This window comes from Pelobates fuscus, chromosome 7 (assembly GCF_036172605.1).
Source record: "Pelobates fuscus isolate aPelFus1 chromosome 7, aPelFus1.pri, whole genome shotgun sequence".
NCBI classification, from domain to species: domain Eukaryota; kingdom Metazoa; phylum Chordata; class Amphibia; order Anura; family Pelobatidae; genus Pelobates; species Pelobates fuscus.
In genome coordinates, this window is record NC_086323.1 from 21,192,946 (window position 1) to 21,220,153 (window position 27,208).

Genomic DNA, 27,208 nt, shown 5'->3' on the forward strand with positions numbered 1-27,208 from the left:
ATACGGAAGTTTTTCTGGCATGAGGGTGTGTGGCTAGGCTATCGGTTTACGGTACAACATTCTGCAAAACATTTTTTTCTTTTTTGTGCAAAAACAATATAGATTTGAGCAGGCAGAAAATACAGCACATTAATGAGGCCAAAATCTATCAACCGCTTTAAAGTTTTAAACAAACAAAATTAAACCTGGTGCTCAAACTCCCCCCTACTCATGGGCACAGAGTTTCATTTAGAATTGCTTTTGAATTGTAGGACTCACCTAAGAGGTTAATACGTTTCTTCTCTATTAACATCTAAATCCAACTTTGTATTTTTATCATTTGTTACGGTCAATTGCAACCTGTAACATGAGGGCAAAATCTTCCCACCAAAAAAAATAAATACATTTGAGACCATCTTAGAAGCTGCCAATATAGTATCCATTTTAAAAACAAAGTTGATGGAAATAAAAGAACACGTCATAGAATGTGATGGCAGATAAGAACCATTCGGCCCATCTAGTCTGCCCAATTTTCTAAATACTTTCATTAGTCCCTGGCCTTATCTTATAGTTAGGATAGCCTTATGCCTATCCCACGCATGCTTAAACTCCTTTACTGTGTTAACCTCTACCACTTCAGCTGGAAGGCTATTCCATGCATCCACTACCCTCTCAGTAAAGTAATACTTCCTGGTATTATTTTTAGATTAAATGTAAGACTATGTCCTCTTGTTGTGGTAGTTTTTCTTCTTTTAAATATAGTCTCCTCCTTTACTGTGTTGATTCCCTTTATGTATTTAAATGTTTCTATCATATCCCCCCTGTCTCGTCTTTCCTCCAAGCTAAGAGAGCGAGAGAGCGTGTGTGTGATTTCTGCTTATTGTTCACAGTGCTTGAGTCAGTCTCCTCTTCTATTTAAGCCTGTGAAAAAAAAAATGCACTTCACAGTGTCAAATGACATGGAATTTGTGGATAATTCACAAAGAAATGGGTATTTGTTGCCCCCACCAAAGTGCTTTATTAGCAATAACACACTAAGCATTTAATTGAATTTCAAGCACGTCCTGATTCATAGATAAAATGTGTTCCACAAGGAGGGGTTATCAAGAAAGGGATTAGGAAATACTTTGTTTTCCCTGTTGGGAACAGCACCAATGACACTGATGTTTGAATAAGAATCTACTGAGCTACTTTGCATTTGCTTAACAACCTGAAAAAAGTAAAATTTGTCTTTATTAAAAAATATAAAATATTTAATATAGCGACATTCAAATACAAATAAAAAAAAGTGAGGAAACAATTAAGACCACATTAGATCATAAAATGTGCACAAAAATATAGAAAGTTATCTAGAGTAACAGTCTCAACCATTTTTGGATTCTGTAAAGTGTAAACCTTGATTACACACACACACAAAACACGCAGCGGGTATATAAGTTACCCTATTGTCAACAGACATGATCAGGAATAAAACCTGGCACCATTAAATAATCCAACATGCCATTATTAAAAAAAACATAATACAATACAAATATCCCTGCAGAAGACGATCTTTTGAGCTCAATTAAAATTTGTTGAAGACGAAAATAAGTGACAACTGATTCACGAGTTTGACAATGACAAAGCTGTAAGGTTTCAAAACAAAAAGTACAAAATTCCCTCACAGAAAAGGCACTAATGTGTTGCTAATCCAATTACACACATTGTGATATCAATACATGTACAGCCACACAAGGTCTGACAGATTGACCTAGTACAGTAATCAGCAAGTTACTTTCACAGTATTCGCAGTGCAATAGAAACAAGACTATAATGGTGTTGGTTTGACAGAGACCTGAATAGCTGTTGCCAGTACTTCCATAGGAAGGGATACTGAACAGGAGCCGTTTGGCATTACAATGACCCGCTTATAACAAACACTCAGAACAGTTTTGGAAGTTGTCTAAGTCGGTTGACATCTAAAATGTCCCCAACAGAACCTGTGGAATCTGGTATTTGCTTTAGCGAGGAGTCTTTTTTAGGTAAGACTAATGGGGTGCCAGAGTTTTCCTTCTCTGGGTGCCTGGTGAATTGAGCATGTCCAAGTACTTTTGGTTTGGTGTTAAAGTCCTTAAAAAATGGCAAATCTATCTCCTCTGAGTGCTGCGGCACAATTCCACTCTTTGGTGGGATCTCGTTTGTAATGTTTCTCAGTTTATTTGTCTCTTGGTGATTAACACATCCAACGTCAACATCTCGGTTTGAGTTCTTTCTATCACGGTAAGATCTGTCACTAATCCTTTCAAAGCTTTCAGTGACAGAGAAACTAGAAATCGCCCGTTTATCATCTACATATTTCCCATCCCCAGTACTCTCAGCCAAGCTATAGTCAGCTGTTAGATCATCTTCGTCATCACTTCTGTCGCTGCTGTCTATCAGGGCATACCGTTTCATATACTTCCTTGTGGCAAAGGACATATTGTTTGGGGAAATTAAACTGAGGCCAACCATGCTTTTATCTGTATTCCCAGGAAAGAGACTGGCGATTGTTGAAGAATCCACCAGTTTGCCCTTGTGTGAGTTGCTTGCAGAGAGCTGTATCAGTTGGGACTCACTTAGATATTTTAAGGCAATAGCATTGGCCTCCATGCTCAAATCAACTCCATTGGGGGCAAACCCACTCAAGCCAATATTTGTAAACGAGACATAGTTTAACCTTGGAATGACTGCCTCTGGGTTAATGCAGGCGAGTACACTGAAAGATGAGAGAGAGAGAGACATATTTTAATACTGTACATCATTAAGGTTTAATAATAATGAGAAAAAAAAATAAACAAACATACTATGAAATGCTAAGAATTATTTAAACAAACCATTATGTTCAAGCTCTCAGTCCATCTTTGGAAATCAGATGAGGCTTTTAACAAGGTGCAGTATACCCAATGTATTGATCTGCCATGAATTAAGCACATTTACCCAGGAACGTTTAATATTGCAGAATATTTTCCACCACTATGAAGGTGTAATAAGAACATTTTGCAAACTGGCACCTCAAACTTTAGAATAGGACATCTCAAACAAAACAAGAATCAAGTTAAAATTACCATGCATTGTCTGCTGTATCATAATGTCTGGTCTTCACGTCAGATGCATCCGCATTGATATTTACTCCCAGACTCTTCAGTTGCTTAAGGGTTGCTTTCAACACACTGTTGTCATCCTTCTTTGAATTAGACTTTTTCTTCTCCTTGGTAGGAGGACATGATCTGGATGGGGTATTTGAGACACTGACACAAGATTCCTCATCTACAGTAGTTGAGGTCTTTAACAAATTGTTCACTTGGCACTGGGAACGCAAAAAAATAATAAACAAAAATTGGATTAACATCTACACAACATCATTTAATCACACATTAGAGATTTGTATTTGTATAGAGCATAGGAAGCACAAATGCAGCAATGACACTAATCTTATAAAGTAAAGCTCACCATTAAGTCTTGGTAAAACTTCTCCGGAGGATCAGAGGGCATATTTTGATCCAGCTCAGCTTTTGTTGGGCTCCCTGAGTCCTCTGGTCGAGCTGCCTGATCACGGACACCATCCCGTTGCAAAACAGGAAAGAAGGGCTTGTTCTTTAAAGAACTAGAAAGTAATATATTTGTACAGTTCATATTGAATTAAAAAATAATAATCACAATATCAAATAATTTTTCACAACCTCAATCCCAAATTGTTCTTCACACCATCTACAGAGGACAGAACAGAAATTGTTGAATTGTTTTGGTGTTGGTGGAGGGGAAAAATGCCCATATAATTAATATATATATAATTAATGTCAAAAAACAAACACCTAATAAAGTTTTGGTGTAGCAAAATATATAATTTCTTGAATTTCTCTGCCATACTGCAATTGTGTGGGGCAAGCAAAGTAGTTGAGCGAACAGTTGAGAGAAAAAAAAAAAAAGTTACTAATTAATATAGTCATCGATAAAATGGTGACATTTCTGAAGCAATCACAAAAAAGAAAAGGAAGATAACTTTATAAAGACGGGGGTCTAAGGGTGTGGGGATAACCACCCTGCACCATGGTTTGTGGTAGATAATATTGCCAACTGAACATACATTAAGGAACAGAAATAACAGCTAGAATTCTACGAGGAGAGGAAAGTGACAGCTGCTGAAACGTTTGAGTGTAAATACGCGATATATAATAATTATAACAGGACAGCGAGTGTACAAAGGGTACTTACTGGAATGGAGCAGAGGAGATGTTGCCTCTCTCTGTCAGCTGACTGCTTTCTGCAAAACTGCAGATGTCCACGGCTTTTAGAGAGGAAGCAATGCTGGTACGGCTTGCATCTTGTTCATTGTTCACAGCAGCACGTAACTCATTACACAGGACAGAATCATCCTGTTGGTCCACAGACTCTTCTTCCTCAGGATATGGGGAGTTCCAAAACAAACTAGCACCTTAAAGAATGGAGAAGAAAAAAAAAAAAATTAAAAAAAATAAAGTGAATTCTGTCACTTTTGTTTCCAGAATTTCAATGTTTTAAATGAATCTGAAAGGATACTTTTCTACGTGTAAGCACTGAAATCTAGATCATGTTAGATTAAGAAATACACAATGGCATTGGGACACCAGACCATTTCACCACCATGAGGCTTTTATAGCATTGCATTCTAAAGACAGACTATAATAGGCAGTCCAGCTATAACAGCTTCTACTCTTCTGGGAAGGCTTTCTAAAAGACGTTGGAGTGCTTCCGTGGGAACTTTTGCCCACTCATCCAGTAGAGGATTTGTGAGGTCAGACACAATGTTGAACGAGAAGGCCAGGCTCACAATCTCCATTCCAGTTCATCCCAAGGGTGTTGATGGTGTGGAGGTCAGGGTTCTGTGTGGGCCAGTCATGCTCTTCCACAATCAGCTAACCACGTCTTTATGGAACTTGTTTTGTGCACTGAGGCACAGTCATGGAATATAAAGGGGCCTTCCCCAAACTGTTTCTATATCTTCTACTTTACAATAATACCACATACAGTTGTGCGTGGAATATCTGGCCGGGATAAAATTTTACAAACTGACTTATGACAAAGGTTGCATCCTATCACAGTACTAGGCTTGAATTCACTGCGAGTTGCAGTAAAAATAATGGAGTCAAAATATCATGTTCTATACAAAAAGCCTTTAGGACGGCTTCCTTTTTGACAGAACTAACTCTAAACACTTAATATTGTGTACAAAAGCAAACCACAAACTAAATGGCAGATATGCAGTCCAACATGTCTATTTCCTTAACAGAAAAGTTAAACTTCACAAGTACAAAAAGCATGTGTATTTGGCTTATTGTAAAGAGACACACCAAAACTAGTGTCAGCAGTTGCAGGGACTGCCCATTTAATAAAGTTTGCTCAACATGGCCATCTGCTGGTGATATTTTAAAAAGCAATATATTGCAAAGATTAAAGCAGGGGCCCTCAAACTCCGGCCCCCCAGATGTTGCTGAACTACAACTCCCATGATTCTCTGGCTATCTAGGCAATTCAAAGAATCAGGGGAGTTGTAGTTCAGCAACATCTGGGGGGCCGGAGTTTGAGGACCTCTGGATTAAAGGGTCACTCCAAGCACCATTATTATCATCACCATATTCAGCAGCCCTATACAATTTTAAAATGGGACATTTACATCAAGTAATTGACATACAAAATATTAAGAGAGGCAAAAGTTGAAGAAAGCTTTGTTTAAATGAGCAAGGGGTAAATACACACAAGCAAAATAACCATAGCAACGTCAGTGGTTTGAATTGGTCATGGTGCCTGGAGTCTGTATGTTTATCATCTTACCAAGAAGCACTGCACAAGCAGAGATATGGCACTTGGGTGCCAGAGGTCTAACTGCACCTCTGAGTCATTACCAGCCCTGGCTGCTATTGTCAATTGTGTGGATAAAAAGGTGCTGCTTATTACACATTGCATGCTGGCAACAGGTGTCGACAAGCAGTGGCATGCCCCTCTTTCCTCCCTTTCGTGATACCCCAAGTCCTCTCTCAGCCTGCCGAGAAGGGCGAGGATGTCATTGAAGAAAGACCAGGTTTGCAGGGATAACTTAGCCTCAGCGTGGGATCTAAGAGGAGTGTAGTTTGTTATTTTTTTTCTCAATGGATGGGGACTGTGCCAGCAGTAAGGCACTGTTCTAGGTTGGAGCCGTGCCATTGGCATGCCATCTTCATAACAGTAAAGCAGGCTGCAAACCATTAAATTACAGTTGCATACAACAACTCCTACAAATTGTGAGATAACCCCACCAGCAAACTGCATAGATTAGATCTATACCTGCTCTAATTTGCTTCCCTTTAAAGAAAGTTGCAAAGACAAGGGCAACAAAATTACCTGTACTAACAGCAATGCTCACACATGTTTTCTTCTCACTTTCTGATGTTTCCGTGGAAACTGACTCAGTTTGTTTCTTGGTTAATGGAGGCTTACACGATTCAAAGGCTACAGTCTGGGCTTCAAGTAAGCGCTGAATCTACAAAGAAGATGAGGTACATATATCACACACACTACCTATATATTAACAGATAAAAAAAAACTGTTATGATGACAATCTGGTGGAGCATCGTGGGGAATAGAACCCAAAGAGTGGTGTTTTTTACTACTAGCATAGTGTACCCCTGAAAGTTAAATATTTTGGGGAAAGTTAAATATTTGGGGGATTTCCTATTGCCAATTATTTAAGAAAACAATAACAGCAGGAGAACGATACACACACATGGAAAGAAGAATGATTTAGAATGAAAATCTAACCTGTGATTGGAGCAATTTGAGCTGTTTATCCTGCTCTGCTAACAGCTGGTATGCTTCGGCAGAAAGCCCCAACATTCCATTAGCTGTGGGTAACATCAGGGGTGGGCTGTGATGGCACGAGTGAGGGCTGCAAGGACTCATGAGCAACGACTCTCTTCTCCCTGGGGACATTACGTTATCCAATGAAGCACGTCCTGCACTTTTCTGGCAGCTATTTACACAGATTGGGCTGCAGCACATATTTTGGCAAGCCATGTTAGTATATGTAGGGGTGACATTTCCATGCTGTTCAGACTTATTCTCCATAACATGATGACCCATGCCTGCCCATGAACTGGCTGAATGGCATTGGACTGGACTAGGATTGTGACAGCAGTTGCAACCACTATTTAGGTATGAAGGATGCAAATTCAGCATTTGTTTTGGCATTTCCACAGATTTCCTTGAAGGAAGTGGAAAGGTCCCATTGTAGTCAGGAGACTGTGGTCCAGCTGTCTGTCGGCAGCGAGATGTCGCTCTCATGGGAAGCGAACAGTGTTGTGGCCCTTTCATTTGACAGTTTAGCTCAGGTTTGTTCAGGTGGAGTGAGGAATCTGGTGAGGATCCACTTCGAGGCGTAGAAAGAGAAGAAGATGATGTGGAATTTCTTCTGGATTGGTTGCTTGATTTCGGTCGAGCTGGCTGGGAATCGGCCAGAGAGTTTTTCCCTTTGGACATTTTTCTTGTTGATACTTCTGAGCTTACATTTGCTGGGGTTGATTTTATAACGGATTCACCAAAATTAGGTTTTTCACTGTCTGGAGTAGAGGGTGAAGCCAAAATTCGCTTATTCTGGATAGTTTCTGGATTCTGTGATGGAGAATTTGGTTCTATGATGCTGCCAAAGACGAGAGAAAGTTCAGGAACCGATGGATGAATTCTTGTTACCTGCGTGAAAGAAGCACATGTGGACAATTGTTTGAGGGTTTTTTGTTTGTTTACACAAACACACACACAAAAAAATGTCATGGATGCTATGATTAAGGTATTTTGTGATCAAAATAAATATCTAAATTCAACTTAAAAGTATACCAATAGGGGCAGTCATCTTGACACCTTCAAATCAGAATATTGACAGTTTATTCATGGAGATCGGGTGAGTTTTGATGATTGTGCAATAGTTGCCTGGTTATATCATGCAGCCATCTCAGATGCACATTAAGATGGCTTGTGCATGCAGCCACCACATCCATATTTATAGTTTGTATAGATATGGAAACCGCATAGTACTAAAAAGACTACAGCAGTCAAACAACTGTATAGTGAAACAGTGTTTCCCATGTTAAAAAGGAACACCCCAAGCACCCTAGCCAAGTGAGTGCACTGTAGAGGACATGGTGTCTAAAGTCCTTTGGCGCCCCCTAGTGTAAGTAGTCAACCTATTTCCCAACAGTTTGACAGCTTACCTGGGGTCCATGGTTTACATCCACAGTGCAGAGTAGCTCATTGGCTGAGAGTAATTAGCTAAAGCTATCAGCTAATAAACAGTAGAGCTTAGCTCAGGAAAGCGAATGGAAGCCGCCAGGCCACGAACCATACAATGAGTTATAGTGCTTGGAGTGTCCCTTTAACAATGTCACGGTTGGCATTATAGGTACTATCACTGACCCAGACACAAAACAGCTGCCCATTTCTTTTTTTAATGCAAGCTGAACAGGGCTCTGTTGTGCATTAAGAAAGCAAGTATGTGGTAATTTCTATAAGAAAATCCACTTCTGCCCATTGGAGTGGTCTGGGTGCTACCATTCACCCTGCAACTGTAAATATTGCAGTTTTCATAAACTGCAATATTTACCTTGCAGGGTTAACACCTCCTCTAGTGGCTGTCTACTGGACAGCCACTAGAGGGCACTTCCTGTGCTATAGTGTCGCTGGATGTCCTCACGCTATGTGAGGACCTCAAGCGTCGCTGCAATCCCCATAGGAAAGCATATGTTAATGCTTTCCTATAGTGAGGTCTAACGCGCGCGGGGGAGGAGCGTGGGCGGACCATGAACCAGCACTGAGGGACATCTGAGCTGGATAAAAGGTAAGTCACTGATGGGGTTTTAACCCCTTCAGCAACTTGGGATGGGGGGCGGGAGGGAGAGGGGACCTGCAGTGCCAGAAAAACATTCCTGGCACTGGAGTGTCCCTTTAAAGCAGGTCTGTCAGCTTCTGCTGTCTTGCATCACCACCTGACAAATGACGAAGACAGACAAGCAGTCCCTACTCTGACTTGTGATAAATATGGACTGCATTGGCATTTGAATTAAATTCCAACAATCTTTATGAGCATTTCATAAAGATTTTATCTTTACGAAATGCTCAAATTTATTTTTTTGGTGGTAGTAGTGGGAGCGACTGAGTCGCTTTAAGTTAGCAATACAAAATACAAAACTGTATTGCTAACATTATAATGTCCATCTGACCCACCCATGTAAAAGGATTAACAAAAAAATAATAAATAAGACTCCAGCATGTATGTCCCTCGGCACTGGGTTGGACTACGCCTCCTCAGAGGTCATCCTATGGTGGGGAAGCCAAAACACATGCACGGCAAGTGCGACAAGCATATTATGCCTTCCCCATAGGAAAGCATTTACTCAATGCTTTCCAGTGAAGTTTTTCAACATGCTGGACGTCCTCATGCAAAGTGTGAGGAGGTACAGCGACGTTTCATGGTGTCAAACTCCATGAAACTGCAGGAAGCACAAGTAGTGGCTGTCTGGTCGACATCCGCTAGAGGCTGTCTTAACCCAAAGAGTTACGGAATTTGTTTAAGCTTTATGAATAATATTGTAGACATTGCCGTTTCTCTAAAAACTGCAGTGTTTTACATGGCAGTGTTAAGGGAACAGGGATCAATGAGATGAAGTGGTCTATGTGCCTATAATGTCCATTTCTTCATATGGAAAAAAAAAAAAAAAGTGAATCGGTTCTAGCAGCCGCTGAAGTCAGGATAGCACAGTAATTAGTTGTACAATTTTCACATAATGGTGTATTAAAGAGAACAGTCATTTCCCAGGATTTTCAATGTTATATTTAACAAGAATGTATTTGTGAGGTGTGGAAAAATAAAAATAAGTGTTAACCAATGTTATAAGATTTTCATCAGCTTCCAAAACAAGTACACATTGCACAAGAATTACACAGAATTTAAATTCAAAACAAACAGTGCCATCTACTGGCAGTTTAATATATTTATATGTGCTTGGAGTTTAGAACATTTTTTAATGTACAATAAAGGCAGCTATTACGAATGTCTGATCCATTTCACTCTGACATTACAATTTCCTTTTGAAAAGGCAGAGTAACCATGCACACATTTCTACACTCCTCTTTTCATCTCAAGATCTGTCTGGACTCCTGCAATCAGACACATTAGAGGTGCACTACAGGCTGAAAAAAAGCCTTGTGAGATCCGGGAAAACACAAAAAACAAAGTTTCCCCATCTATTGTTAAAGAGTTGGGGATGAAGTAGATTTTACGTCAATGGAATGAACAAAAGGAAGACCGGGATAATGCACATCCTATGATAAAAAGCAATAGTGGTTACAGTAAACAAGCTCCCAACTCAGAAGCCCTATTAATGTCAATACAGGAATACTTATATCATGAGAAAAGTAAAGGAGTGAACATCTGAAAATTATTTAAAATAGTGGCACACATTAGTTGCTTCATTTGGTCATAAATTTCCAGCCAGATTGGTCTCCTTACCAATTTATAACCATACCGGTAAATGTTAGAAATACAAAGTACAGGCTACGTGTGCCAGAACACGAGGTCACATTACAGCATCTGTTATAGAATAATTAAAACTCTTATTAAAACTTCACATTAACTTCATATATGACAGATTTTCCTAACAGCATTTAGAATATTAGAAAGAGAATGTATTTTCTAGAAGGATATGAGCAACACCGGAATGGTCAAGTTCCTGTAGTATGAAACATTGTATGCCATAGTTAGATCATGAGAACTGTACTAATGAAATGTCCATTCACTAAAAAGCCTTGAACCTGACCTCGAATCTAACAGCACTAACTACTCAAAATGGCGCCTAAAGCCCCCCTCCCATCGAGTGAAGCCTCGTGCTAGCAAGATGGCGTCTGAGCCATCGTGTCCACTCCCGTGTCCAAGATGACGCAACCTCTCGGTGGGAGGACATTTAGCCGGCCACTTAGTACTTAAGCCAATTAATAATATTGATGGGTGGGTATTGACATAGCCACTTAACACCTAACCCAATTAATGATGTTTATTTGTGGTTATCTTGATATTCTATGATGATGTAATATTGCTTTTATAAGGGTCTGCGAGCCCGCTTTTTAACCAGATGCCATTAAATTTTCTCGAAGTTCTTTTAACCTGAACTCCGTGTGTCAGTGTGAATTTACTTCTGCGTATACGCAATTTAATCATCTCAAATTTGGACAGGAACAGATAGACATTCAAACTTATTTGTTTGCTTAAAAGAATCTATATCACATCCACTTTCCCTATCAAAGTGACTACACAGCATACGATGCACAGGTCGGATTTATATAGAGAGAGAGAGATGTAGATCTCTATCACAACTCACATTTAATAGTATAGTACATTTTTGAGGCAACAAAATTTTCATCTTAATGCAACTTGATGACTGTGTTTTTGTTTTCTGCTACGCAAAAAAACGAAACGTTTACATTTATGCCACAATTAATAACTGCCTTTGAGAAGAAGCTCAGCGATTTTGAACACATGCCCACAAAGTAAATAAAACATTTAGGCAATGTTTTACCTGAGGTACTGAAGGATGAGGACGAGGGGATGGTCTAGGAGAAAAATCTTCATCTTCCACTCCCGAGTCATGGTCGCTTGTTGACAATTTGTTTGGAGATGCACTGCAGGGAGGGAATATATAAGATTATACATATATTTAATGATCTGATCTCAGCATGTTCTGAAAAAAAAAGCAAGCCCAGTCTACGGCTGCAGACTAGATCTCGTTATGCAGGTCTTTCTAACCTGCTACAACCAGAATCCTTTCCTAAACTACCCCATATCTCTTAGACTATTCTATCTCAAGGCTGAGAATCCAACTTAATCGGGCATCACTTCAGCAGGTTTCAACTTTCTGAGCATCACCATGTTTTACCGGTTGCGCCTAATGTGAAGGTTAGGCCCTTCCCTAACAAAATTATTTTGTCATTGGGAGGGAGAGAATGGGCATTTGTTATAGATTTAGAAAGGGTAATCAATGCAGCCACTTGCATGAAAAGAATTTAGACACCCATATTTTAATTATAGCATGTCTTGGCGACACACCAAGAGAACCCCCATGTAGATATATTGTAGTAAAATCAACTGTAACATGGGATGTTCACCAGAAGCCAGTTCTGTGTGTCTGCGTGCATGTGTATACACAAAACAGCAGTTCTGCCAGGAGTTGTAAGGGGGAAGTAGAGAACCTATGAACAGTGCTTCCTTTCGAGCAGCAATAAAGTGAATTCAAATACCCCCACACTTTGTAAAAAATAGTTTCTTATGCCATTGCTGCATACTTCAGTATAAAATGCATGGGCATGACAAGTCCACTAAACACTAAAGTCAAACATGTAGATATGCAATAAACAATGCAGGATTACACACTTAGCATTGTGGGAAGGTGAAATATTAGTACACATTCCGCACACCAAAATGACGGATTCAGGCAAGAGAAATATTTGATGTACACATTTGCTGAGCACAACAGATGAAATATCATGGACATTCATTATTTCATATTACGATATCTGTTAAAGGGTTACTCTTTGCATAACATTCTTGCATTTTGTGTAAAAAGCCATAATGGACAATATCAGGTTTTTTCCCTCCCTTTATAATGCTGAAAATAAAGAAATTACTGACCTGGAAACCAATGCTCGACTAAGTTCTCCGCACTGGTTTCCATGTATCGATTGACATCACTGCTGTCTGATTGTGCTCCAATCAAATACTTTTCAGAAAGAAGCATTTGATTGGACTATCTTACTTGCTCATAGTGCACACGAAAGAGAGAATGGGGCCAGACACAAAGTGAGGGGAGAAAACACAAAACAAAAACAGAATAGACACAACCAGCATCTTAAGATCACATAAAGGCTTAAACAGGGAAGGGATGGGACATAGATGAGATGTGAACCTCTTTCGCCAGTGTGCAGTACTAACCAACGGCAGATTTATTTTTTGCACAGAACTGACATGAGGCAGCCTGGAACACAGACCGTCTAAGTGAAATGTACAGGAGTGCAAGTAGCCCTCGGCACAAAGCTTTCTGTATTTGCAGCTTTTTAAGCAGAAACACTACACAAACAACTCCTACTAATATGACCACTTATACTAAAAGCAGAATTTGTCGTGGTGGTTTGAGTAACCCTTTACATGACTGGTGTGCTTTTTAGGGAACCTTACACTGTATCCGAAATGCTTTTGGCGGCTTCCTTAAATAGAAATGAATCAGGATTGTGGCTTTCCGTGGAAAACTCAAACTGATGATGTGTTTTTCTTCCAACTTCAACGTTCTGAAACAAAACAATGAAAACTTCTGCATCAGTTATAACGTTATTTTTTTCCTTGTACCTGAAAAACACATACAATAGATTAACGGTCCACAAACTAGGATATTGCTGTGAGCAAACCGAATCTTACTTTGAATAGATGCAAAACATCCTCATTAGTTAGCAGCTGGAAGGCAAGATGATCATGTCCTGCACAAGATACACACTCATAAAACTCAGGTTCTTTATGTGTACGTGAATAAAGGACGATTAGAAAACTCCCCAACTCGGACAGAACTCTGTGAACAGAAACAATGCCAGAGATTAAATTATTTTTTTTTGAGTGATCACCTATATTTACTTGGTCCATATAAGCTACACTTGTTGCATATTGCTAGTAAACTCCAGTATCCCCACCTGATTGGATTGTCAGTCTAGACAACACAACCACTACCTGCGCACACAATGTTTATGATGCCATTGGACTTAGTAAAACTGTTCAAACGGTTTGACCATAACAGGGGTTCCCGAGGCTCAAGTAGCCTGGCCTCTGCTCTGCTTTCATATTAGCAATATCAATGTCACCCACATTTTAAAACAATTAACTCCCATAGCAGGTGAGTTGAGCAGGTTATCCAGAAAATGGCTTTAAAACACACACACACACACACCAAAAAAAAAAAAAAACCTGCAGCCGAATGGCACCATAACCACTACATTGACATAAAGTGGCTATGGTGGCCTTCATGTTAAAGTTGTAAATAATCACAAAAGGTTGTACTGCATTTGTCAAGCATATGAAAAATACATAGGACAAAGTGCCCCCTACTGAATATCACGTTTTATAAGATGCAGATTAAAAATGAATTCATATTTGAAAACAGACATTAGCATTAGATTAGCCAACTATAGGAAGAGGGGCATTTTTAAAATTAAATGTATATCAAATGAGACGAAAAACTGCTTTTTGCAACACAAGTAGCTACCTTTCTTTAATTGAAGAGCTGAACATATAACGCAGACAGCTAGACCACACCTGTGGACTGTGAATGTGGGTTATTCCACTCAGCCAACTGTAAGGAGAAATCAATAGAAACATCATCCAGATTCATATTTACCCCACTTGGTATTGCACACATATTTAATATAAAAGGCTGAAAAGTCATTACCAGGTCTGAATTTCACCAATGGTGCAATTAACACACACACACACACACACACTATTTTCTTTGCAACCATTGCATATTTAAAAAAAAAAAAAAGCAAAAAACACATACTAGGAACAGGCAGCTTTTCTAAAAAGGTTCAAGGTTCATACTTACATCCCAACAAGAGGCAATGTATACACTTTGGGATCAGATTCTAAGAGGAGGAGGAGTTTTCGTGTTTGATCCATTGTCAAATATCTATCAAAAGAACAGGAGGAATAAAGTACATTTCAAACCCATGTGTGCAAAACTGAACAATAAAAGGCCAACCAAAAGCACAGTATTGCTGCAATAACCAAGATAAGGTGTATGAATATACAGGCCACATACACAAAAACAAATGTACAACTACCCACGGAGTCCCTGTCATCTTGACACGCTAAGGGTGCTGAGAGACTAAGTGCTTTCTGATGGACAGGACTTGCAGCCAGAGCTGCACGCTGCACTTTGAAGCTTCTATTTTGTCAGTTTGCCAAGTAATTAAAACTAAAGACAATTTTCCAAGCGCCATATGCACTTAAATAAGTTTGTCATGTCCCTTCTCAGATATATTACCAACCGGTATCCAACTGCTCATTCTATCAATGGAATGCAATTTCTATTTATTTACATATTTCCTTTGATTACTTTTTTTTATGCATACACCTATCATTATTCATCAAACATATTTGTAGTCCTAGCACTTTATAGTGTATCCATCCTTTTTCACCAGATGGGCGTGCTTGGCTTTTTGTCAAACAGTTCGAGCACAGGGGTAAGCAGAATCTAGGTTTTCTAAATAATCTACTAAAAAGGTATGGAATTAAACTAATGTCCCATTTAAAGAGTTACTCCAAGCACTATGACCACTTCAGTGATTTTAAGTGGTCATGGTGCTTTGAGTCTGTAGGAGCAGAGCTTCGTTACAAAATACTGCACACACAAAATTCAACCCTTTTGCTGTTGGTGGTGTAAATCCACCCCGGTAGCATCATTTACCAGCCCAGAAGAATTGCAGACTGCGGACAACAAGGAAAATAAATGATTTTTAAAAGACTACAAGAAGGCAGCACCTGGGGTATCATAGCACCATAACAACATGTAGTGTTTACGATGGCCAGAGTGCCCATTGTACTTGTGTTAATTCCAAGAGTGACCCTTTAAAATGTCTGTTTAACTTCCCCGATAACTTATACCAAGTATTCAGTCTTTCACCATTAGTCAGGCCTTTAAAGTTACTTGACATGGCAAGCCCAGAGGGTCCACGACACTTACCAGGGCAGAATATTCTACTCTTTAAAAGGCTAGTGGTGAGTAGAAAATTTGAGCCCTGACTTACTAAACATAGCAAAACACGATAAAAAAAATAAATAAAAATAAATAATAATTAGACAAAGCATTCTGAAGAGCATATTCAGCATCCATTACTGTTCGTAATTAGATTATCCAAATGTACCAACATAATGTAATGCATTGTAATAACCTTGGAAACTGAAAATCTCCAGTGGATTTGCAACATCTACGGCCACAATTTTACACACACACACACACACCTCTTTCAGTAAAGTATAATAGCGTTTGTTTATTATAGGTAAATTTGATAGATTTTAACAGGAAAAAAAGATTGTAGATGTGCATAAGGTATACACATTGCTTAAAGCCCAATTATTACCAAAATGCTGTTTGCAAGCACTCTAGCAGTACAACATGGCAACATTAGGATTTAGAAATATACTCAAAGGGTTAAAACCAGACCGTACAATAGAGGAGAGGGGAGAGAAAAAAAAAAAAAAAAAGAGCGAGCATAATAAACTTTCACATGAAGTTTGCCTTCAGAGTTCAGTGCAGATGCATTCAATTTAGATTACATCAGTGGTCAAAAAGTAGTATTTTGTGAAAATGGAAACAAACAAGTACTTTAAATATCACTTTGCAACAAGGCCATAACCACAAGCATTTGTAAAGTTGAAACAAACTAGTATTATTTTGATATATTAAAGAACACTCAAAATAAATGGAACTTACCCGCATTTGTGTGTTCCTTGAAGCTGTGCAATATTATTGTGACTGCTCAGGTTCCTGGCTAGGGCTGTGGGGATAATTGGGAGAGGCTTGACGGGAGTACTTTCAAATGTATTCGCTACAGTGATTGCCGCCCAGTGAAGATCAAAGTGAACATTGTCCATGTCTTCTGTGTAAGTGATATGTGCTCGCGTAATCAGCAATTTAGAGACATCCAAGGCTTCTTTGCAGTGAAGATGGCTCTGCAGGCCCTTAAAACAAAAAAAATACATGCATTTCTTTTTCATCTGTCAAACAATACAATTAGAGCCCAACAATGGTAATTTTCACCTCCTCTTTCCTACTTGACATCCTGAAATGACTACATCAGCTTTGTACGTACAAAAAATAAAACTGGAGGAAGAACAAAAAAAACCTCTAAAAACCAAACATTTCACACAAAACAATGATATTAAAAAAAATAGATTGCACTCAAAAAGTTATCACATACACACATTCAGTGTGGTTGAGCATCTTGGCATTAGAAGTTTCAATACACATACATTATTTATGTTTCTTTATTAACAGGATTCATTGAGTTTCTATGCTCAAGGACTTCTCAAATATATAAAAAGACAGTGAGAGAGAAAGATATGTGCAACAATGAATTGGTCCAGTTGTTATTAATAAGCAAGTAGGAACACAAAATGGACCCCGTGCTAATTTTAAGTAACAGGTTCATCATGGCCACAATGCTCACAATGAGCTATTTACTGCATCTACATTGCATTCCCGAGGAGTGGAGACCATCTGATACGGGTATGATCCTAAAGAGGGCTAAAAACGCTCATTAAGCTATAATTAATAGTTCACGGAGCTATTTCTGCACCTTAAGGATGAGTGACCAAGATAATGCCAAGTACATGATGTGCCTCTTTCATAGAATAGGTTAAGAATTAGTGCCCTAATCAGTTCTCCACAATTTCAGGTTTCTTTTGTTCAGCGAATACGCACCCCTGGATCTCACGGTTCAAAGAACACTCCAAGCACCTCAAAGATTGCAGCTCACAGTAGCAGTTAGGGAGCCAGGAGTGTTCTGGCGCCGTTCCACAATAATTGTCAAACTGATTTAGTTTAGTTTTTCTTTTTCCCTTCAAATAAATTATTATTTATATCAGACATTGTTAAATAGGCCAAGGGCATGTACAATCATCATGAGAAATTAAAAGGATATGGTTTGACAACTTACCTGCAGCCCTACAGAATTAAGTAGGTATAATGCAGGACTGTTTTTATTGATGGACAGGATCAGCTGAGTGCTTTCAGCCAATTAGCACCATCCCACATCGGTCAGTCGTCACTCTACAGTGACATTTAGCTTTTTCTTCAAAATAAGGCCCAATGTGGCATGGCCATTTGGGGAGCCAGGTAAACCATGAAATTGTACTAAAAACTGTTTCAATAATGACAGTGGGACAGCACCAGGACAATCCTGGCACAAAAATCAGTACAACTACTGATGCTTAGAGTTCTCTTTATCAGGGATTCAGTTCGAAGAACAATTGTTTAGCCAGTATACCCCAATGTACCTTAAAGGGATTGTATAATGTAAGGAATACAAAAGTTGTATTCCTTACACTATAGTACCCTCTGTTTCTCCCTCTCGATGAGTAAGCCCCCCTCCAGGACTATAGGGCACAGGGACACTGCACCAAGATCACTTCAATGAGATGAAGTGGCCTGGGTGCCTATAGTGTCCCTGGAGACACTTTATCAGGTTAATCATTACACATATTAAAAAAAAATAAAACACATGGTGAAAGGAAGACTAGACGTTTCAAAACGTAAAAGGTCTAATATTAGCCAACAGTAAACAGTTTGCAAAGACGGTTTTATTTTATTTATTTTTCAAAAGGGAGATTGGATATAGAGATAGATAGAGATATATATATACACACATACACACAGATAGATAGATATAAATAAAATAATAAAAAATAAAAAAACACACAACTCCTCTTAAAATTTACCATAAATGAAGATTTAAAATCCTCTGGAGTATGCACAGCAAGAGGCCCTGAATGTTCTCTGTTGACAATGGAACAGGGTATAACAAAATCTCCAGGGAGCAGAGTACTTGGAATTTTGCCACCACCAGAGATGATCTCCCGGCCAGGATCAAATCGATCAACAGTTAAAGTAATGCCTTCCTCATCTAAAAGAAATAATTCCAGAAATTACATTCCAGAGTTATGAGAGGGATATTCTTGTTTTAAGGCTATACAGACCTGTAACTTGTTAGTCCATTGCAATATAGGTAACAATTTAAGACAACAATATCTAATTGGACAATTACACACAATCAATGGGTATGGACAGACAATTGCTCACTTCAGCACAAAATTTTCTAGATTTTACTTCCTAGTAATTTTCCAGAACTATCCAACATGGGCTGAAATCGCAAAACATTTTTGATGGAAACAAATAACTTCATCTTATATATGTATTTAAATAAATACAGGAAGTATGGGATCTGCACTTAAACAATTGCAGTTTCAGATACCATCTAAAATGTGCGCGATCAAGTAGTTTAAAAAAAATAAAAAAGTTTCGGAATTTTAATTGTAACATTGATGCAAAAAGAATGCAATGATAAGAAGGTAAACTGGGCTCAGGATTCGGTCAGAAAGGGAGTCTACATTTTTAAATTATTTTGGGGCACTGGTGGCTATACCGATCTGAGTGAGAGAACGTAATTAATAAATATCAGGGGTGGCAAGAACATCCATCACTAGTTTAAGGGGAAAAGTACCGTATATTTAAAATTCACTGTAACCTTAAAAAAAATTAAATACTTTCAGAAGATAAAAAAAAAAAAAAAAAAATAGGACTACTTTATTTGATGAATAAAACACTATTTAGCATAATGTGGAAGTGGCCAGAGCTTCAATCAGTTTTGGCCACCACATTTGCCATTATATTGCACCACAAGATCAGAATTAGGGTATCTTTCAGACAGGAAAAAAAATAATGCAAAGACTCCACAAGAGCCATTTCTGTTTTAAAACATTTCTTTACTAGCGAAAGCAAAAGAGCATTCATAAACACAGACCTTCATCCACAGTAAAAGACCCGAGTAGGAAACAGGAAAACAGCCTTCTCTCGGATTTGGCGTGGCGATAGGAGAGCCGCAGAGCCTTCTCAGACACCAACAGCTTGGGGTTTCTAGCCCGTTCAGAAACAAAACATGGTATCAGACAGTATACATCACCAACAGTTTTGATTTAGTCAAAACTCTAAAAAGCAGATCTGTCACCAAATATACAATTTCATCAAATCCTCTTCTATTTAGCTTTCTCGGTCTGAATCCCCCCACAAGACGAACAGCATGAACAAATGAGAACAAAATGGCGGCACTCAGGTACTGAGATCCAGTGCAAAGAATAAAAGTGAATATATAAAGGATATGTGGCAAGTGAGGGAGTATAATCATTAATGGGCTCAAAGTAAGCAGTTTGGTGTGTAGATCATACCTCTGCAATCCCACTACTCAATTCTCTGCCGTTTAGAAGAAATCGCATTTGTTTCTGTTTATGCAGACCTAGCCACCCTTCCCCTGGTCGTGACGGACATGAAAAAATGGTTTCAAATAAGATCTTAACGTTCTTTACACATTAACTCTGTAAATCAAACATGAATCACACACAGGAGGCTCCTGCATGATAAGCATATCATAGGCATAAGTTCTAAAAGGAAACAATGTGCAATAAAGGAAGTGTAAACATTAGATCTCATTACAGGAAGTGTTTAGGAATGCTTGGTAAGCCACATGCATGGAGGTGTGGCTAGGGCTGCATAAACAGTGATTTAACTCAAATGTCAGAATTGACCATATATACACCATAACTGCTTAATTAAGCAAAATCTGTTTTGGTACCAATATAGTGCCCCTTTAAGATGCAAAATGCACAAGAAAATTGAGGGGGGGGGGTGAGGAGAGAGAAGTACAAAAGTCTATTTGTTTCCTGCTTCATGCTATGATCTGTATTTCAAAGAATAAATTAGCACTTCTAGAGTAGCAACAGGTACCATGTGTCACACTACCCATCTAGGAGAAGCATCTGAATTGACACAAGTTGTCAGTAATGATAAATTCATATGAAGCAGGTCAAAGACACAGCAAACAGATTCTTCCAGCACTAATATACAAACAGTTCAATAACAGTCAAACTAAATAAATAATATATACTTTTGCTAATTAGAATGTTTCTTTAATTCTAAGTTTTATAACTTTGTGGAAACCACAGAACATATTTTGATAACTTGTTCTATAGTTAAATACCAACGTTAAACATTAGCTCTGGGTTTATTTATTAAAATGCTGCATTTTTCTTTGAGCTCTTTAGATGAAGTTCTAGACATTGCATGTAAATTAAATTTATACCCTACAGTGCCAAACACATAGCATATGAGCGAGTATTGAACTACTGAAGGAATACCCACGGATGTCTAAGGCATCACATTGACAACATAGAAATACAAAGGAAGTAATTGTGTATTTTTTTTTCTTCCCTCGAATTCTTTGATTCCCAGTGATGTTTTTTTGTTTTTTTTTGTTTTAAAGCTTCAATACATTGCGCCCGAATTTTCATTAAAACAAAAAAATCATACCTTTATAAAAAAACAAAAACCTTAAAAGACTGATAAATTTAGACATGATGAAACCAATTTCTGAAACTTTAGATTTATTCCCAGACAATCATAATTATTTTTACAACCAGTTAATTGGAAAGATTAAATCTTATATACCTGTAATAGCTGATATGCAAACCAATAGGATTCCCCCTGGGTGTTGAATCCCAAAGGGCCATTTTAGAGGGAGGAAAATTAAATGGTAGTACTCGATTTGACATATTCCTAAATGGAAAAACAAAAATAAAAATAAATAAATAAATATATATATACACACACACACACACACACACACACACACACTACATAATAGTAATATGAAAAATCATACATAGAAGAAAAGCTATTCAAAATCTATTTCTAAGATACATTGTAATGCCTTAACTGCACAGTTTGGGAGAGTCATTTATTTTTTTGAGAAACAGATGTGTGGGAGTTTATTCGGTAAAGACTCATTTTACCATCTGTCAATGTAGACCCTTAAAGGATTCCTACTAGAGTGATTAGCATAAATTAGCATGGGTTCATTAAAATTACAGCCCTAGCCTTGTGTCAATATCGCTTTAAGAAAGGGATGAAAGTAACGTCACCTTTCACATCAAGAAGTTATATTTCAAAATAGGTGTATTGCTAACATGACACGAAGAAAAAGGGTATAAAGATATAGTGGTAGAGCTTGATAACCCTCAAGAAACCATCTGGCACAGGGTTTGATAATGCAGAGAGATATATATATCCTAGATAATGTAAACACTCCAATAAGCATGAACACAACTTAAGCAAGCAGACCCACAGGGTTAAAATAAAAATATTCACCTACATTTAACAACAAAAAACATTAGACTGAGAAACCTATGATGAATGTGCATTAGCAGAACTGTACTCCATGCTTAAAAAAAAAAAAAAAAAAAAAAAAGGGATCCAGCACTTACTGGTAATCACTTATGCTACATTCTTTTATTTTATCGCCTATACACAGCTGCTTATACCTACAATGATTTACAAAACGCTCTGCAGCTTTAATCCTGGGTGTTAGCAGCAAATGAAGGAACTTCAAAAACAGAACTATTTTCTAGTTTTATTTTTGCATCTTTTCTTTAAAGCATTATAATAGGGTCAACGGCACCTTAAAGCGGCACTGTCATGCTGAACTTAGCTTTCTTTAATCGATTCCTCTTCTCTCCCTCTTTTAGGATCTGTTCTTTATTTCTTCCTGTCTGCTCTAGTTTTCTTTAAAACATAAGACAAAGTAGGGACTACTTTGTCTTATGGAGGTTTCCTACGCCTGACCATCTCTGACCAGCAGAGGAGCAAAGTGTGCTTCGTTTCCGGTGATCCAAAGAACTTTTCCACGCTGTGTAAAATGACACAGAGCACTATGATTGGGTGGAGACAATAGGTCTCCCCCCTTATTGTTATTTAGGGCCCCCACCCACCGTCCAGGGTTGGGGTCTGCAGGGAAAGACAATAGGTCCCCGCTTATTGTAATTTAGGGCCCCCACCCGCCGCTCAGCGGTGTGGGTTGCAGGGGAGGACAATAGGTGCCTCCCCCCCCTTATTGTTATTTAGGGCCCCCACTGGCTGCTCAGGGGTCGGGACATGACAATAGACCCCCCTGCCCCGTACTCCATTTAGGAGGGGACAACAGGTCCCACATTCAGTTTAATAGCCCCCACTTGCGCGGCAAGGGTGGACACTAAGGTTTGGTTTGTTTTTCCTGACAGAGGGAGAGAAGAGGAATCGATTAAAGAAAGGTAAATTCGGCATGACAGTGCTGCTTTAAGGTGCAATAAAGGTTGCCAGCAACTTCCCTTTGTTAATTGGATTATCCAGTTTATTCCAAGCAATTTACAGTATAAATCGGCAAATGTAGAATTTAAAATTCAATAAACACAACAATAAGGTCGATTTTGCGGGCATTACCTTAGATGTATCTGATTTTCAGAAGAGAGACCGTTTGATTCTCTTGGGCACTGGAAAGGCTTCAAGCTTATCTTAGCACTCATTTCCTTAAAGTCAAATTATATGGAAATTACTTAAATCTGTCTTGCAGACAAGAGATAGAAATAAGATACTCAAATAAATGTATCCATTTTATAAACACTTTGGTGTTACAAATATAGAGGCAGTCTAAGTACTGAAATATAAACATTGTACTTTCTCTAAAACAGCAATGTTTTACACTGCAAGACTACGTGGGACAGGGACACTGCACAATGAGATTAAGTGGTCTGGGTACCTATAGCATCCCTTTAATCTACAAAATGCAAAAACTGACATTCCAATAGTCAAAAGATATAAGAAAAAGTAAGAACGACTGTGTTATGTACTTCAGCTCTGCTAGCCAAATTTGGCAAGAGGGAGAGATACCGGTGTCATGTTTTGTCAGTTCCCCCAGCTGCCACAAGAACTGGATTTTTGTGTGTCTTGTTCCTTAATCTGTAGTTTGTATAAATGTTGTTCTTTATGGCAGCACCACTGTTGAGAATTACACGAGTGGGCTCCCACTCCACCCTTCCCCCTCTTTAAAACACACACAAAAAAATTAATAAATATTGTTAAGGCGATGTTGCTATCCAAAATATACTTAAATTTGTTTTTTGTTTATTTGATAAATAGAAGAATTATTACATGCATTGTTCATATATTCATAAAAAGCACTCTTACTTTAATTATGGCCCTTTATATTTTGATTGCTTTTGCTTGTGTTTTGAGCGATATATATTAAGAATGCATTTACAATGGATTAATTTAATTTATATTCATTTAACACCGTCACTATTTTAGCAGTTGTTTGCCTCCAATGTTAAAATTAGTGTAGGACCCACCAATATTGGGGTACTGTGGCAAATGCCACACTGCGCCAATTAGAATCTCTTCATTAATGCATCTCTATGGGGAGCGTTCAGCATCTCTATGCAGAGTGTGGAGATGCTTAACTCCAGTTGTGCAAACTGTGCAGCACTGACCCAGGAAGCACCTCTAGTAGCCATCTAACGAGTGGAAACTACAGGTGTTAGTTACTAGGGAGCAATGTAAACACTGCCTTTTTTCTGAAAAGGCATTGTTTACATTAAAAAGCCCACAGGGACTGGCTATAGACAACAGAACAACTACATTAAGCTGTAGTGGTTTTGGTGACTAGTGTCCTTTTAAGTAGTCTTGTAAAATTAAAAAAAAAAACAAAAAAAAAAAACAATTTTTGCATTTACGCTGTTTCTCAATCTGCACTAGTGATGGATGTAGTAAAAAAGCATCATCTTGCGCAACGCAGGACAATATCTATGGAAACTCCAGCAGGATTCTCCTTAGCATCAGTGTTGTACTCTGGCACATGCTCGAGTACCTCACTGATCTGGGCTCCTGGTGGATAAAGCATCAGGAGCTGAATAAAGAAGACGGCGGGGCATCAGGCAAGTATAAATCACTTCCTATGCACCCCCAGGCCACCACATACCCAGCAACAGTGTCCCTTAAATCAATATTTAAAAAGAACGCATATTTTACATGGAGCCCTCAAGCATGCATTTGTTGCACTATCAATTGGCATGTCTGCCTGATGCAACGGTTTCTCAACAAAATTATTTTGGGTCTGACTATTGTACATGCTTAGCTGGACAAAATATTTTAGAGGTTCTGCTGTGTACACAGCTATAGCCAATGGCTAAAAGTAATGGCTAGGGAAGTTCTATTCATTATACATTCACAAGTGACCAATCAAGTTAAGCATGACAGGTAGACTTTAATACATGCATTGGAATTGGTAGGTATATAGAGAAAGTGTGTGAAAAAAGAAAAGTGGTGGCAGGAACATATTATGCCTTGTCATGCAGAATACAGGACCGTGGGGCTATTAGGTAAGTATAATCTTATAGGGTTATTCAATAAAGAGCAAACTGCTGTGACTTGCACATTTTATGTCAAAACAGCTAAACTGAAAAAATTAACAAAGTTAGTTATGTTTCCATTTTGACTAGTTAGGCCTGAAATGTGAATTTAAATTCCCACGAATTCACTTTGTAGTGAAAAACACTCTAATAACCATAATGTTTACAACACATGGTAGTGGTTATGGTATCAGGAATGCCCTGGTACCCACCCACTGTAAGTGGTGAAACCATTTTATAACAGTTTGACATTTTACCTGGGGTCTGCCAGCATGCCGCTGCCTGTCTCTACTAAATTAAGCCTAGCAGTGCAGGGCTTAGCTCATTGGCTGACAGGTATCAAAAGTGTTCTAAAGGTGTTTGACTATTTACAATGAGGGTTTCAGTGCACCATAATCAATAAAGTGGACTGTAGTGTTCCTTTAACAGAACCTTGCAGAACTCTGACAAACTGAAAAAGAAAGTACCAAATAAACTTTTATAGACAGTATCGTCAGTGCGCAAGCTAAATGCAATTCTGTTCATGGTGGTTTTCACACACAGTCACAGAAACAAAAACTGAGATACTCACATAGCCAATACATACAAGTTTACATTCGAGATAATCTCACCCAACAAGGCCAGAACTTCCTAACACACACGAGAACATATAAACCTTTCCCTCGAATGTCCTAAAAGATTACAGTAAAGCAATAGACCACTTTTATTAAAGATTACAAAAAAATTCAACACATCACTTAAGCCCAGTGCTTTGCCTGTGGATTCAATAAACATGTATTAAATATAAGGAGTGTAAAGTTATTTTTAAAACTTTAGGAAGCAGTGATGGCTAAAATGTGACACTCAAGCTATTGAGGACCTGTCAGGTGATCCAATAATCAGGTCAATGTATCCATCAGGTCTGTGTTGGTTAGAACACAACAGACTAGATATAATGTTTAATAAATGGAAACGTTAGCACTGCATTCCCCATTCTGGGAACAGCACTGAACCCCATTTCGAATGCTAGTAAGGATAATAACCTCTGGAGTGTCAGTGATCTGCTACAGTTACATTACACCCACATTGCCATTCAATATAAATGGGGAGCGGTGGTTCAAGGGGGAATTTTCCATTTAACCAAAATATCCAAACTGCTAACATGGCTGCCTTGGGAAACCCTTACCAACCAACTACTTTGGCATAATAAATGTACATTATTATTTGAGCGGTATAAACTCGCGTTTAGTGAATACCCCATTCAGGACAGACAGGAGGTTTACCTGGAGCACAGCATGGATCCTGCTACCTGTCACACTGACAGACAGACACAGAGAGGACAGACATACGGGAGATGGAGGTTTACCTGGAGCAGAGCATGGATCCTGCTACCTATCACACTGACAGACAGACACACACACAGGACAGACAGGGGATGGAGGTTTACCTGGAGCACAGCATGGATCCTGCTACCTATCACACTGACAGACAGACAGACACACACACACACACACACACAGGGGATGGAGGTTTACCTGGAGCACAGCATGGATCCTGCTACCTATCACACTGACAGACAGACACACACACACACACACACAGGACAGACACACACACAGGGGATGGAGGTTTACCTGGAGCACAGCATGGATCCTGCTACCAATCACACTGACATACAGACACACACACACACACAGGACAGACACACACACACACACACAGGGGATGGAGGTTTACCTGGAGCACAGCATGGATCCTGCTACCCATCACACTGACAGACAGACACACACACACACACACAGGACAGACACACACACAGGGGATGGAGGTTTACCTGGAGCACAGCATGGATCCTGCTACCAATCACACTGACATACAGACACACACACAGGACAGACAGACACACACACACACACACACACACACACACACAGGGGATGGAGGTTTACCTGGAGCACAGCATGGATCCTGCTTCCTGTCACACTGACAGACCCGACTTAGAGGGACACCCTGGAACTGTGTGAGAGCAAGGCGGCAGGACAGGCGGCAGCTCCCAGAGGCGGGGTCACCGTGAAACCCGCTGACAGTTACCGGCTTCCTCGCTCCCGAGCACAAACAGTGACATAAACAAACATGGCGCCAGGACATCCTCCA

At 38.9% G+C, this 27,208-nt stretch overlaps 1 protein-coding gene across 2 annotated transcripts; it reads right to left on the minus strand.

The window, feature by feature from the left end:
* Nucleotides 1–1,249: 1,249 nt before the first annotated feature.
* STIL (STIL centriolar assembly protein) lies at nucleotides 1,250–27,208 on the minus strand. 2 transcript variants are annotated; one of them, XM_063427780.1, is made up of 17 exons: nucleotides 27,004–27,208; nucleotides 23,112–23,197; nucleotides 21,306–21,413; nucleotides 19,609–19,721; nucleotides 18,527–18,711; nucleotides 16,521–16,768; nucleotides 14,631–14,714; nucleotides 14,295–14,381; nucleotides 13,460–13,607; nucleotides 13,223–13,332; nucleotides 11,571–11,673; nucleotides 6,769–7,695; nucleotides 6,352–6,490; nucleotides 4,210–4,429; nucleotides 3,448–3,601; nucleotides 3,063–3,304; nucleotides 1,250–2,713 (listed from the first exon to the last, which is right to left on the minus strand). In XM_063427780.1, exons 2-17 carry the CDS (start codon nucleotides 23,192–23,194, stop codon nucleotides 1,900–1,902), a joined length of 3,765 nt encoding a protein of 1,254 aa, XP_063283850.1. In that variant the 5' UTR covers nucleotides 23,195–23,197; nucleotides 27,004–27,208; the 3' UTR covers nucleotides 1,250–1,899. The 2 variants fall into 2 exon arrangements, with proteins under 2 accessions (XP_063283850.1, XP_063283849.1); XM_063427779.1 differs by lacking the exon at nucleotides 27,004–27,208 and adding an exon at nucleotides 26,338–26,375.

Excerpts from the sequence above, each read along its gene's own strand:
- STIL (XM_063427780.1), bottom strand. The coding sequence starts at position 23,194 with ATGAGTGCTAAGATAAGCTTGAAGCCTTTCCAGTGCCCAAGAGAATCA. Across the intron at positions 21,414-23,111 it reads GAAAATCAGATACATCTAAG|GAATATGTCAAATCGAGTAC; the intron begins GTAATGCCCGCA and ends TTTTCCATTTAG. Across the intron at positions 13,333-13,459 it reads ATGTTTTGCATCTATTCAAA|AACGTTGAAGTTGGAAGAAA; the intron begins GTAAGATTCGGT and ends GTTTTGTTTCAG.